The following is a 15,419-nucleotide window of genomic DNA, read 5'->3' on the forward strand; positions in this document are numbered from 1 at the left end:
AAACAGAAATATAAAAGATGTAAATGTTTATCTAGTCTTGTTTAACTTAGATTTCGTTATCAGAAATCACCCCTCCTCCTCCCGAGTCCTCACAAATAAAATATGAAATCTCGGGTTTGCTTCGGGCTCGGGCCTGCAAATCAAGTTAAGTGATCGGGCTCGGGCCGGGTCGGGCTTATATCCCCTCGGGCCGGTTCGGGTCGGGCTCGATTTTTTAGGACCGATCTTAGCTCTAATTTAAAGCCTAGTGGGCTGCAGTATTTCTCCTCGTAATTACGTAAATGCGCATCAAGATCTCTCTTTGTCTGGCCTGTTATTTTGTGTTTCAACGTAATTTCGTTGTGCAAATGCATTTATCATGCTCATAAAAATATGGAGATTATTTTAACCTTCAGAAATTTTGCGTTTTTTTTTTTTTCTGCGGGGGTTCAGCGGGGGACCGCGTCCGCGGCCTCAACCGGAGGCGCTCCAGGCATCAGGGACGCAGAAGCAAACCCCCGCCTACTAATTGGCCAGCGGTTTATAATACGGTGCGGCACATATAATTACAAAATTGATTTTTCTTCTTAAATCTCTTAATCAGGTGCGGTCTGTAGCCCGGAATTTACGGTAATTCGTGTGCCATCGGTTGGAGGTGGTCATGCACTTTCTTCTCCTTGAGTGTCTGCACGTGAGTTGTATGATTATGCTCAGTGAATGACAACAGTGATATGAGATGTTTCTCACAAAAAAAAAAAAAAAAAAAAAAAAAAAAAAAGAAAGATATTTGCCTGCAGCTAAACTAAGACCCATTAACAATTTCCTGCATTGTCCTCACTGGTGGGTAAGGAGAGCCATAGTGGCCTTTTACTGAACAGTAATGGATGTATTCCACACTGAGCACACCCAAGTATTCGCTGGTGTCAGCCACAACTCACACCCAGACACTCACATGTAGCCAGGCCATAAGTTGAGGCTTGAGCCAACCGGCTCACCCCACTGACTTGCTGTCAGCACGTCACTCACTAGGCACCCTCCTCTTAAAGTCACATATCTAGCGCTCAGATTTTACAAAACATTTTGGTGCATTCTATATTTTTAAAGAAACCCATAGAATTTGTATGTGCACCACACACTGTCTCCACTGCCACTCAGCAGCCTAGGAAGCTGATTTTCTGAGAGAAATCACAGTTCTACTGTTTCGGCGTGAAGCATGTAGCAGCAACTTCAACTTTTTCAGAGATGCCAAGTGTTCCAGTTTGGCCATACTTTGTTACAGGCAATTCCCATGTGCTCTGCCTTTGAGCCTAGTTTTGCTCGATTTTCCATGTTAACTATCCGAAGCAGTAATAATGTACAGTGAAACTCTTCTACAACGAAATCATGTTTGCAGCAAGACATTTTTCACAACAGGGGACTTTTCACTTTAGCAAATTTTATCTCAGATGTAAACACACACACACACACACACAAAACGAAATGTGTACTCTTTATTTTTATTCCATTAGTGCATAAATATGAGCAGACACTTATTTGACACTTGATATAGCCAGTGTAGAAAGAACAAAGAAAGAATTGTGAAATTTACGATCAGCATTCACTTTTCACTTACATCACTTTCTTTCATAATGTCCTTTACTTTGCTTCCTCCATCTTTTGTTTTGATCACTTTTACCCTGTCTTCAAGCGTCAGAACTCTTCTTTTCTTAACTCCTTGGCATGCAAAGGTCGGTTTTGTAGCCATTGTAGCAATGCAACGTTCATGCTGCGTCTGAAACTAACAATAACAAATACTTCCTGTACTACTGCGCATGTGTAAACCAGTGTGGTGGTTGCTGTTGCCTTTTCCGAACGAAGCAGTAGAGGTTGTTCTGGCATGCTGAGGTTGGATTAGACTTTTGCGGAAGGCTTGTTTTTGTTGTAGTGAATCTCGTTGTGAGGCAAGGGCAGCGAAAAACATTTCGTATTATGCAACAGGGGGAATTTTCGTTGTCGTGGGAGCATAAAAGTGGGAATAGCTTTCATGCATAAAGATTTTTTCACACTAGGGGTTATTTTCGCCCATTGAGGATTCATTGTAGAGAATTTTCACTGTATAAGAATTTAATAAAAAATTAACCAGTAAAAATCAGACATTGCTTTTGAATTGTGTTTTAACTGAGCTCTGAAACAGGCCAGGACAAAATGATTGTAGAAAATACTGGAAATAACTTGACCATAGAGACATATTCAACCATGGTGTGTCCTCTAATTAGAATCAAAGGTGTATTCAAACTTGTAAACAGTCAGTTGGCCTATTTACAGGGTGACACTGTGAGGTTTGTTTACATGGTTTGTATTTTGTACCATACTTAACGTTGGCCATAAGAAGCGAAGAAGAGAGTTGCCTCAGAGGATTCTGAAGAAAATTCTTCACAAGGACAATAAAGGGCAAGAATATTAGATGATTTCTCAGCAGCTTGTTGTTCCCATGACAACAGTTGCACATACCGTAATTTCCGGACTATAAGCTGCTACTTTTGTCACATGCCTTCAACCCTGCGGCTTATTGATTGATGTGGCCTATTTAAAGATTTTTCCAACGGCCACCAGGGAGCGCTTGAGCAGAAAAGGTAACAGTGAGACGCTATCATGTGTCACAATGTAAACAAACGGCCATGACCGGGTTTGCTTCACCTGTGTTTTGAGCTGGACTGCAATCCGAAAGCTGTGGCTGGGTCGATGACAGACTTGACCGAACACAAAATAATTTTTATGAAGGCTTTATTCCCGACTGAACATATAAAATGTACAGCATTAATAAAATAAAAGACTGAGGTATGTCAAATGGGACTAACAAATAGAAAAGTATACAAAAATAGACAACAGTAGTGGCTTATGAGCACTTGGCATGTTGTATTTGCCCAAAACACATGGAAAACAACTAATCTTCCCTGCTTCACGGCTGTTCACACGACCCACTGTGTGACACCAAATTCCCAAACAGCGATATTTTACTCTTAATATCAGCCGGGTTACAATGCCGATTGCAGATCCATCAGGTTTGAATAAGCGCAGCGCAGCGTTCGTCTCCCTTCACTTTGTGGTCCAAGTCTCACGAGATTTCCCACGAGATTATCCAACACTCCTTTTAAAGTGACAGTGCTCCATTTATTAAACGAGGCAGCATTCACTACAACAGTCATAGTATTGTTCACCTGGTTACATACGCCAAAAGAAAACCTCCCGAAAGATATTGTCTTGAAAGTTGACATGAAAGTGTGGATGGTAGAAAGTCTAATGAAGGAATGGTTGACTCAGTGTTTTGGCAGGGAATGGTGCCTTTTTTTTTTTTTTAAACCAGCTGTGTGAGTGCTGTTTTACTGCTGTCGTGCCTCAGTGATAACACGTAAAGAAAAGTGAAGGTTAAGTTGTTAAACGTTGAAACTTCTTTCTCTGTACCGTCTGTCTTTGCAAATCTCTCATGCTCCAATATGCCGCTGATAGGTGCGGCTTGTGTGTGTACAAAATGGTTTTAGTAAATCTTTAAAAAAAAAAATGCCAAACTGCATGTTGAGATGTTGACATGTGAAAATGAGGCATTTCAAGAAAAGAGCACTGCCCTGACTGTGAAACATGAGGGGTGTTCACACGGCACACATTTGCATCGGTGCTGCACCAATGTATTTTGTTGTGATATAGCTTACACTGGTGTAGATTTTGTGGAGCGTTCACACATATAAAGCTGCTTACTAAAGAGAAGTGTGTTAACCCCGGCGTAGCCCCACTTGCGTTCACACGGTAGTTTCTGCAGCCATGCTATACGATAGTAATAATACGGAAATAAAACATGCGCATGTGTAAAGTGTACTTCCTCCCCCCCCAACCCCCCATCCCACCCCCTTGTTTGTGACATATCGAAAAACCATGGTTTATACTTCTCCATCCAAATAAATGCTGTGGTCTATCAGACACCGTAAAAGGGTGAGAGGGAAAGGAAAGAAGTGCAAAATACCCAGGATGGGAGTTATGCAATACCCGTATGTAATCAACTCTTCTCCTGCATAGCGACTCTACCCCTGTAGCGTTCACACGTCCCATTTTATATCGGTGCTGCCCCGCAAACTAGCATTTACTCCGGAGTAAATTTTTAAACCACCTCCTGAGCAGGGGTAAATTTGGTCCGGTTTAAGCTGTTTTCAGGGGCGACAGCGGTATAAATTTGTACGTGTGAACACGCCTATGGAGGAGCCTCTGTTATGTTCTGAAACTGCTTTGCTAAATCTGGCACAGGGTGTCTTGACTCTGCAGTGTTGGTCAACAATGAAATCTCAAGACTAAGGTATTTTAGACAGCTTTGTCCCACATCACTGCCCTTGCAACTGGATAATGGACCCAAAACACAGCAAATAAAGACCCAAGAATGGCTAAGAGCAAAACATTTGCTGAGCGGTTTGTTGATGAAGAATAGGCCAAAACACCTACTGAGGGTTGCAGAAGCCGCAATGAAAGTTTGATTGCAGTCATTAAAGCACCATTAAACTGTGTATAGTGGAAATGGTTTACTGCTGACCTCGACTCGGGACATTGTGAATCGATGGGGAGAAGACTTCAAAGATCTGCTCAATTCCACCGACACGCCTTCCATTGAGGAAGCAGAGTCTGGAGACTCTGATGTGGGCTGAAATCACCATGGTGATTAAAAAAAAAAAAAAAAACTCTTTGGGGGCAAGGCCCCGGCCGGGGGTGGATGACATCCGCCCGGAGTTTGTAAATGCTCTGGATGTTTTGGGGCTGTCCTAGTACACATGCCTCTACAACATTGCATGGACATCAGGGACAGTGCCACTAGATTGGCAGACCGGGATGGTGGTCCCCCTTTTTAAGAAGGGTGACATGAGTGTGTGTTCCAACTACAGTGGGATAACACTTCTCAGCCTTCCTGGTAGTCTTTTCAGGGTGCTGTAGTGGAGGGTCTGGCCGGAAAGCCAATCTCATATTCAGGAGGAGCAGTTTGGTTCTACTCCGGGCTGTGGAACAGTGGACCAGCTCTACACCCTCAGTAGTGTCCTTGAAGGGTGCAAGGGGCCCAACCAGTCTACATGTGTTTTTTCACCTTGTAGAAGGCGTTCGACCATGTCCCTTGTGGTTGTTCTGTGGGCGATGCTTCGGGAGTATGTGGTACCCAACCCCTAATAATGACAGTTCAGTCACTATACCATCAATGCCAGAGTTCAGAGTTCGGTTGGCATTGCTGGCAGAAAGTCAGATTCGTTTCCAGTGAAGCTCTTCCAAGGCTGCCCTTTGTCAACAATTATTCTGTTTATAACTGCTGTGGTGCAGTTGAGGCAGTGCAGTTTGGTTGCCTCAGTATTACATTTTTGCTTTTTGAAGATGATGTGGTACTATTGGCTCCTTCAAGCTGTGACCTCCAGCTCGACCTGGAGCGGTTCACCACTGAGTGAGAAGCGGTTGGGATGAAAATCAGCACCTCCAAATCTGAGATCATGGTCCTCAGTTGGAAAAGGGTTTTAAAACTGTTCCAATAAGATCCTGACCCAATTGGAGGAGTTAACGCATTTAAAAAAAAAATCCTATTGAACCAATATTCAAAAGCAATACCAGATTTTTATTAGTTAATTTCCATTACTTCTATTCATTTATTAGTCGCTTTTCCTATCATTCGTTTTCTTTCATCAATAGAGGGGTAACAACAATTTTGTCCAGATGCATCCCAGGTTGTGATTAAGGCATAAAAAATGTTCTGTTCAAATGTTCACTGACCTCACTTGGGTGAAGCCCTACAAAAAAATACTGTCGAACTTGAAGAGAGGGGTCTTTGTTTGTTAACTAATGTCAGCTATAGGTACATTGAACAGTGAACACTCAGTTTTGTTTATGAACAAAATGTTTGATTCAGTCCATCAGCTATGCTTCAGTTCATGAACAGTTACAACATCCCTGCTGTATAACTCACTTGTTTCACGCAGCGAAAAACGATTCGCTCTCAGCTTCACGAGCATCAGTGATTTTTGTTTTTTGGTTCACAGTTACGGAACGAATTAGCTGGACTGTGGTTTTACTTTGCTATTTTCCTATTTTGGTTTGCAGGAGATTTTGATGGCATGCTGGCAGAACTCAACAACCTCTAAATTACTGATTCGAGACCTAAAAGATTTCCAAGCCGACAAAACTTATTTTGACTACAATCAAGTCCCTGACATGGGGCTGACTTGTGTCACAGGCAATGTATTACAACAATTATACACTGGAAGAATGAAGAATCTTTTTCATTGTTGGCTTTTTTCATTGTCTTGTTTATAAGAAGAAAATAGAGTACCATCTGAAAATTTAAACTATGCCGGTTATACTGGTGTTAGGGAAATAAGCATCATGCATCAAACTGCACTAAATCCTTTGAACTTTTGAATGTATCTGGAGGGAAATAAACATCACGCACCAAACTGCCCTACATCCTTTGAACTTTTGACTGTATCTGGAATAACTCAAACCGAACTCATGTGCCACATGTGTTTAAAACACTGACACATTTAAATTCCTTACACAAACAATATTCGCTTGGAATGTTCCGTGCACATCAGCACGGATAATAATAAACGGCAGAATACGACACAGGATGCTGTCAAATGATGTTGCACATCATGCACCCATGTTCTTGCTGCTCTAGTTGCCTGCGATTTGAATGGTGTTAGTTGAGGAAAATAAAGTTGATGATGAAGTTTATTTTAGACATCCTCTATTTACTGCCAAGGTGTGTTCAAGCAAATTACATACACAGCTTCTATGCTAATCTTGACCTGATTACAGTCCTTCAATGGCCTGCATTCAAATACTTAGGGAATGTGTTAATGTCGTTGTTCATCTCGCTTTCAGAATGTCACGCTAACTTTCACTGCTGATTTGTTGAGAGAAATCACAGTTCTACTGTTTTGGAGTGAAGCATGTGGCAGCTACTTCAACTTATTCAGAGAAGCCAAGTGTTCCAGTTTGGCCATACTTTGGAACAGGCAATTCCCATGTGTTCTGCCTTTGAGCCTAGTTTTGCTCGATTGTATGTATGTGTACTTTTTCAGATTGTAGTCATAGCTCCATAGCTAAGATTAAGATTAAGATAAACTTTATTTGTCCCACACTGGGGAAATTTGCAGTCTACAGCAGCAAAATTGGGGCTGGGGGGTGGGGGGACAAAGTGATTCATTGCACGAAATAAATGTTTCAGAAAAGAACTGTACACAGTTAAATATAAGTGCAATGCTTATGCTATTATGCAAATGCAAGATAACTGCATGTTGCAGAAGTATAAATGGGCCACGTAAGAGGTAGTTGCACTGAATCGCGACAACTGAAATGAGGGTGCTCAGTACTTGGAGGAGGGACTCATGCTATTCTTTGGGTGCGCCCACTCGCCTGCATTTTAGCCATGCCCCAAAAATCCGGACAACTGTTATATTTTAGCATTTCAGTATGAAAACATACTCAGTCTTTTCAAGTTTTCAACACTTCTCTTCCAAACGTATTCGATTTTTAGAAACATAGCATGGAAATTACTTTGAAATGTTTGTTTTTAAACATTATTTAGAGTATGCTTTTTATACATTTAACACATTTAAATGTAATCATTACTTTAGTACCTTTTAATTTTCCTATATTCTATAACAGTGTTAATGTGTGACCTGTGTACAATGTTGCAGTGGCTTATAATAATAAATACAAGCATCGATTTTTTTTTTTGTTCATGTTATATGTAAAACATGCTTCATTTATACTCAACATGTAGGCTCACTTTGTCATTGTACTTTGACTTTGGTCATTATGGTGGTTCTTCGTGAGTGATGGTTTTAATATATCATTTAAATCTACACAGTAATATACAGTCGAACCTCATTAGAACATACCTCGAGGGACATAGCGAATCTGAATGTTATACTGGTAGTTCGTTGTAACCATTTCCAATTAAAAAGCCACCAACTACAATGTATAATACAGTATGAACATTTATAGATGTAAAAACATGAAGATGTAATGTAGTATAAACATGTCAATTTCAAATACATGTATACGGCATAAAGAAAAAAATGACTCTACAACTGTAGCGTTCCTACCTTGTTTCTGAAAACATTCAGTAAGCAAGTGAAAAGTGTCTTCTCCAGGTCAGGATGTGCACTGCCCTGAAGCCGTTTCCGATCATCTTTCAATCTGTTGTCCTCGGAACGTTGCCACGATTTTGTTGCCATTACAGATTATTTTCGAGTTCGTCGACTTTGCCAATTTATTGTCTCGGCTGAACTTCGTCTGGGAAACTCCCTTTTTGAAAGTGAGATACAATTTCAGCTTTCACAGACAGAGAGATTTGCTTTCGTTTACCAGACATGTTTGCTTGCTCTTCTATTTGCGGATGTGGCTGGTCCCAATCCCTCAACTGTACTTGGAAAGAGACAAGGAACAGAAACCGAAGCAATGAACCGCTAAAGACAGAAACCAGGGAACCAGTGTAAATACAGGCAAATTAACCAGGGCGACAAGGAGCACCGGGACAAGACACAAGGAAATGGGTTGATGAGCACAGGTGGAAATTAAAAAAACAAAAACAAATGACCAACAACAACGAACAAAAACAAACATTACGTGAGACAAAACTAAATATACTTTAACCAACGGAAATATAGATAATAACAGTACATCCACTTCTACCCCCCTCCCACTCAAGGGATGGATCCCAGATTTCCTTAAGTCTAACATAAATTGCTCACAGGGTGCGTGGAAGGGACCTTAGAGGCAGGCACAGGGTCCGCCCCAATGTGGTGAGTCTAGTGAACATCCGGGACACCAGTCAGGCAAAATGCCAAGCACATGGGGCTTTTTGTAATTCAGCCGGAGGGCATTGCAGAGGCCACATATGATCCGGTGGCCACAGGACCTGCACCACCATAGCAGAGACTGATGACAGCATGATGGCCACCGAAACAGGAGCCTGCTGCTGCCAAGGTCCCGGAACGGGGGTCTGCCAATGCCAAGGAACAGCCATGGGGGCCTGGGCCTGGTCATTCTGTCGCCAAATAGGGACAGAGTGTCCAGGAACTAGGAAAAGTGAACTACAAAAACTGGACGGAACAAGGTGATTTGTGGCCAGGTTTGGAAGATTCTGACTCTGTAGAAGACATGGAATGAGGTGTAGAAACTGGTACGGGATTACGTGATTTGGGAATAGCTGTTGGGTTGCGCAATTTGGAAAACGGGGTGGAAATATGAGACACCTTTACTAGGACAGCTTTGTTGATGTCTCGGATATTTGTAGCCAAATGGGTGTCTTAAGTAAAATGTCAGAAAAGAAAGACTTGGGTTTGGACTCAGAGGGATCATGAAAAAAGGGGGACAAAAACTCATTTCATCCAGAAACCTAAGGGACAGAACCGGTTTCATTAAAATCAGAGTCGGAAAGAAGGTTAACTAAATCTTTGCAATTCGGAATTAAGAAAAACGTACAGAGTGAAAATAATGTGACAATGTGAGACACAAGGAGGTGGAAGAGACACAGAGGAAAGGACAAGAGAACTTTCACGAGGAAGGTTGGCAGCAATTAGATGAGGAAGTTGGCAGGTAGACCAGAAATGCCACAGCCAATTCATCCACTGAAATCAAGAAATACATGACAAAGAAGGCTCTTCAGAGATGTCAGGATTCTTTACGATTTTGTGAAAATGAAAATCAAACATACACTAACTTGCTGTTTCTGTATGATTTTATGCAAACAGGCCTCAGCAGCCATAGTATTCTAGAAAACTCCTGAAAAAGATTGGGAAAATATTTTTTAATAAAAATGTATCCCAATAAATTGAAAAAGAACAAAAACTGCCTGCCTCAAAGACAGTACTACGAATCATTTAATTCAGATTTTCACATTGACATTCTCCCATTGTTTATTGAATGTATATTTTAAAATTAGATTACGATCTGAACGCACCTCAATTTTGAGATAGATCAGGAAACTGCTAGTAACAGAGCATAAAGCATCATCCTTCACCAAGAGCCAAGCAGAAAAATTTGTAATTACCAGTCATAGTCATGCTTTAACATTCCAGTATATTTGTGTGATGCTCTGTGTTACTTCACAAATTGAGGATTTTTTTTTTTTTTGCGTCATGCTTTAATATTCCAGTATATTTGTGTGATGCTCTGTTACTTCACAAATTGAGGATTTTTTTTTTTTTTGTACACTGTCAGAGGTTCTGAGCACTTAAGGCAACTGTTTGCAGGGCGGTCAGAAAAGTGTGTCATGCCGAGGTCATACCTGTTTGAACAATATTTTTCATCTTCAGCTGTTGTATATCCCCGCAGGATTGCTAATGAAATAAATTAATAGGTTGTTGTATTATACCCGAGAAGCAATATTCTCCCATACTCCCTCCCTTTAGCAGTGTTGGACTTCATCCTGAAAATGTATTCAAACTCGCTCTATGATCGCATTAATATTTCCCTATTTCCGGTTCTATTGGCCCGCCTCTTCCTCATTGGCATTGTGACTCATCGAAATACAGTGTTGGACTTCATCCTGAAAATGTGTTCAAACTCGCTCTGTGATCGCATTATTTCCATATTTCCGGTTCTATTGGCCCGCCTCTTCCTCATTGGCATTGTGACTCATCGAAATCGGAGATCCATTGACGTGATCTTTTCATAGGTGTGCTGCACGCACTTAATTCCATGTGAAGATACTCCGAGTTGATTAAACGGATTTAAATCTGATGTTGTGCAAGCGGAAACTCAGAGTTTCCAATTTCATGAGAAAAGGTGGACTCCCCTCAACAACTAATGAGCCGGAAACTCAGAGTTTCCAATTTCAGAGTATATCAACTCAGAGTTCAGCATTAGACACAGAGTTTTTGAAGACTCTTTGTGAAACAGGAATTGCTGGGGAAGCTTTTTGGAAGACACAAGGGACCGGTTTGATGAGAAAAGGTGGACTCCCCTCAACAACTAATGAGCAGGAATTTAACCACAGAAAAGACATGAGTCAAAACGAATTTAAGGGGAAAGTCAACCCAAAAATTGTCATAACAATATATATGTTGTATGCACCTCCACTAGTCTAAACACGGCTTTGTGCTTAATATTACGTTTGAGTTAAGCATCAAAATCCACCCCGTTTTTATCCTTGAGCAATCACGGCTCACCTGTTTTCTGAGTTGGGTCATGTGGCCTTCGCAAAATGAGCCATGATTGGTCATTACCTGCTATATCTTCACTGCTTAACTCATATTACACAAATACAATATTAATCAGAATGCAGTGTTTAGACTTAGGAGAGGCGCATACAATTTTATTGTGAAGAAAATTTTGGGGTTGACTTCCCCTGAATTCTAAACGATAAAAATACAGATTATGATCCTCAGATAAAAAAGTATATTAACACAGCGTACATTAAATATTTATAGTAAAGTATCAGCAATGTTATTTGCTTGTTGGCACAATAGATAGAGTGCTGCACTTTAATTTTGACTCTTGAAACCTGCACATTAAAGTTTTTCAAAATTACATCATACCGTACTTTATACTATTTTTCTAAAATCAATTCAGCCTTGCTGTAAATTGGGAATTTCTCCATTGTGAGACGAATAAAGGTTTTCTTATTCTTATTCTAATTCTTATTCCTATTCTTAGCGACCATACATGATGATATTTGTAGTGCGCCATTCTGTAAATAAAGCTGACAACATTATTATGTCACTACAGTGACATTGTATTGAATAAATCAAAATTGAAATAAAAACAAATTAACTCTCAATATTCTTCAATCTTACTTGTGGCTGAGACGCAAACGTTGTTGATGAAATCTAAATGCATGGAGTTGCCTGGAGGGCGGTTGCCGTATTTTGGGGGTGGCGAAATGAAAAATTTCAGCATTAAAAATATGTATAATGTATATAATACAGTGTGTGCTTGTGTATGTGTGTTATAATACTGGACATGTACTGCGTTAGGCCCAGTGGTGGACTCACCTTTGCTTGCTGTTACTACATTTTCAAAAACAAAATAAATCTTTACAAAAATAGATAGAGTAAATTGGACTGTCTCTCCCCTCAGGTATGACTGTACCAGATGAGGACACAGAGGCAGGACAGACGGGGAAATATTGCCTCGTGGCCATTGGAAGACTGCAGGTGTGTACTGTCTTGTTTTATTTGTTGAAAGAAACTCTTTCTGAACATGACAAAAGTGTCTCAGCAGTTTGATTAGAGAAATGTAGTAAATATGTTTCCTATCATACCCTTCTACAAACAATATATAAATAATTTGCATCATTTTGCCAATGCTGGAACCATCTTTCAACAAATGTGGAACTGAGCTCTGGATGTGTCAGGCTTGACTACTTTTAAAAGACTTTAAAAGGCATATTTTGCTACTTTTAGACGATAATACAGTGATCCCTCACTATTTCGCGGTTCTTTATCGCGGCTTCAGTGCATCGCGGATTTTTTCAAACATATTCATAAAAAAAAAAAAATAAAAAAATAAAAGTTTTTTTTTTCATGTACATGGAGTACAGTACTGTATATGTTGCTCTATATGACTTGCTGTTGTTTTGCTGACTTTCGCAGCTTCTCGCGGACCGTTTGCGGACTTAAAAAAAACCCTTAATATGTTAATTGGTCGCTACTTCGTGGATTTTCGTTTATCGCGGGTGGTTTTGGTCCCCATTAACCGCGATAAACGAGGGACTACTGTAATGCTTTCATTATACTGACTCATTTCCATTTTATCATACCTCAACACTTTCAATCGTCAACACATATTTCAAACATATCCAAATCTCTTTGTGTTGAGCTCTTTAAACATATTTCAAATTACATTATGTTCAAAAGAAGAATCTCGGAAGAATTGGGTGCTAAATGCGACTGCAACATTCCAAACAAATTACCATTATTATTATGTGAGCTGCTCTTTATTTCGAGACACTTTGACATTGAATTGTGTTGTTTTTCTTGTTGTCCCAACAAGCTGTTTTATAAGTTATTCAAAAATGAACTATAAAATTGGCTCCCAAATTTCTGAAGTCTTTATTGATTGTGTATGACTCTTTTTCTCCCCTAAGGGTAGTATCTCAATGACTACATTTACATGTAGTCAGCAACCTTTTTAAAACCCGAATATTATCAGTATTCAGGGTTTTAAAGGCCACACAAAATGCGCAAACCCCCGGATATGCTCTTAATCGGGTTTTTAAAAAACAAATCGTTTTCAAAAACCTGACTGAGACCCCTGGGTTGCAACTCCTTTTCTGATCCAAATATTGTGTTATGTAAACGTAATCGGGTTACCTCCTTCTACCGAAGTATCGGTTTGTGTTTTGCGCACGCTCTTGTTTTATCTGCAAGGGATCTTGGTCTTTGTAGTCCAAGAAGCACTTGTAAGCGTGTAACCTTCGCCATTGAGAGCCTAACTTGAATACATTAATTTCTCTGCAGCATTTTCACGTTTTTTTTTTTTTTTTGTCTTTACGGCGAAAGTGTCTCGGCGTGTACACAGTACATCCACACATAAAAATGTGTATAAGTCCCTACATCTGGCACGCAACTTGCCAGAAATACACAAGTAGTGTTAAATAATCATGGTGTACCTCCGAGAACAAAACCATTCTTTATTCCTGGGGTGAGTGACATGAATATAATGTGGTATATTGACGGTGGAATGTAACAAGCAAAAATGACATCTAATTGCATTACGAAGTCTGTGTGTTGCCATTTTTAAGAATTTAATAATACCACTACTCTTAAAAGAGAAGTCAACCCTAAAATTCTCTTTGCTGCCCCGCTAGTCTAAACACATTTTGATTAATATTGTGTATTTGGAATATAAGATAAGCAGTAAAATTCAGCCATTTTTGTCCATCTCAAGGGACGTCCATTTTACCACTTGGTGTCGACTGAAAATGACATCACACTTGTGCAGGGCTCAGGTTACGACCAATCATTGCTGAGCTACAAAAAAACGGTGAGTCAGATTGGTCCTTGCCTGGCCCTGAGCAGCTGTGAAGTCAGTTTTGGCCGACAGAAAGTGGGAAAATGGCGGCCAACTGCATGGCTAAAAATGCGTGGATTCCGCTGCTTAACTCATATTCCCAAAAATGCAATATGAATCAGAATGCAGTGAAGCTGCATAGAATAGATTATTGGGGTTAACTTCCCCTTTAATGATACTGGTTATTGTTCGGTACTTTAACTATATTGTTCTGGGTGCTTTATTATTATTATTATTATTATTTTAAATACACCAAAACAAAAGTACAGTCATACCTTGGTTTTCGACTATAATCCGTTCCAGAAGGCTGTTTGAAAACCGGTTTATTCGAAAACCAAAACCATGTTTCCCATTATAATCAATGTAATAAATTTTAATCTGTTCCAAGTCTAGAAAACTTTTTAAAAGCATTTTTTTTACTATTTGACACCACAAACTGTATACACATGTAAGAAGAGAGCATGTAATATGTAAAATACTGTACAAACAAACTGTACAAACATTTTGTATGTTTTATTTTTACCAATTTTAACAAACATTAACATTGTAACATTTAATTCAAGTAACATCTCTCTCTCTCTCGCTCTCTCTCTCATCATGACAATTGTAGATTACATTATTTTACACCTTGAACTAATAAACCCTAAAGTAATGGCTGTAACTATGGACTCTCTCTCTGCACCCCAACACTACGGTAAAAGGTAACATCCCTCCATCCATTTTCTGAACCGTTTTATCCACACAAGTCCAGTCTCGTCCATATTAAAAGTTTGCTGGGGAAGATATTCCTCGGCCTTGATGAGATTTTCAAACTCAACTTTAAACTTTAAACTTTTCGGCAGCTTCCTTGTCTGAACTGGCTGCCGCCCCATGACGAATCACGGAGAGTATCCCACTTCTGTTCCTAAACTTTTCAAACCATTCTCTGCTTGCTTTAAAAATCAAACTCCTCAGGAGCAATGCAAGGATCCTTTTTTACAAATCTCCATACAATTGTCTTGCTTTGCCGCAATTCATATCTTGTCTAAGACTGTCCCCTGCTAGCTGTTTCTCATTATGAAAATCAGCAAACGTTTCTCCACTACCTCTAATATTTGTGGCCTTTGTTCACTTAACACACGAGATACTTTAGCCACATCACTGACTTTATGATGGTCTGTCTGCTGATTTCGGCATGCCGAACTCCTTAGCCAACACAGACACACGTACACCTGATTCATAGTTCGCTATCAAATCTTTCTTAAATTCAATAGTTTTGCGCACTAATTTCCTCTTTTTTCACCAGCTTTACCATTTCCACTTGCTTTCTTTGGTGCCATGATTAGGGGCTGATACACAATGCAGAAATAACAGTCCGATTTGCGTAGATGTCAACAAACACAATGCTTTTTTAAAAAAATCTTTATTGAACACGTCTGCTCACA

The 15,419-nt window shown here is 39.8% G+C and overlaps 1 protein-coding gene across 1 annotated transcript in view; it reads left to right on the plus strand.

Annotated features, from left to right (window-relative positions):
• The window catches only part of arnt2 (aryl-hydrocarbon receptor nuclear translocator 2), a 77,514-nt gene that overhangs the window by 9,538 nt on the left and 52,557 nt on the right, over positions 1-15,419 (plus strand). Inside the window, exon 4 of the mRNA XM_019859949.1 lies at positions 12,061-12,137. Coding sequence (XP_019715508.1) covers positions 12,061-12,137 — 77 coding nt within the window. The remainder of the gene's footprint in view (positions 1-12,060; positions 12,138-15,419) is intronic.

This window comes from Hippocampus comes, unplaced genomic scaffold, assembly GCF_001891065.2.
Source record: "Hippocampus comes isolate QL1 unplaced genomic scaffold, H_comes_QL1_v1.1 scaffold75, whole genome shotgun sequence".
Taxonomy (NCBI): Eukaryota; Metazoa; Chordata; class Actinopteri; order Syngnathiformes; family Syngnathidae; genus Hippocampus; species Hippocampus comes.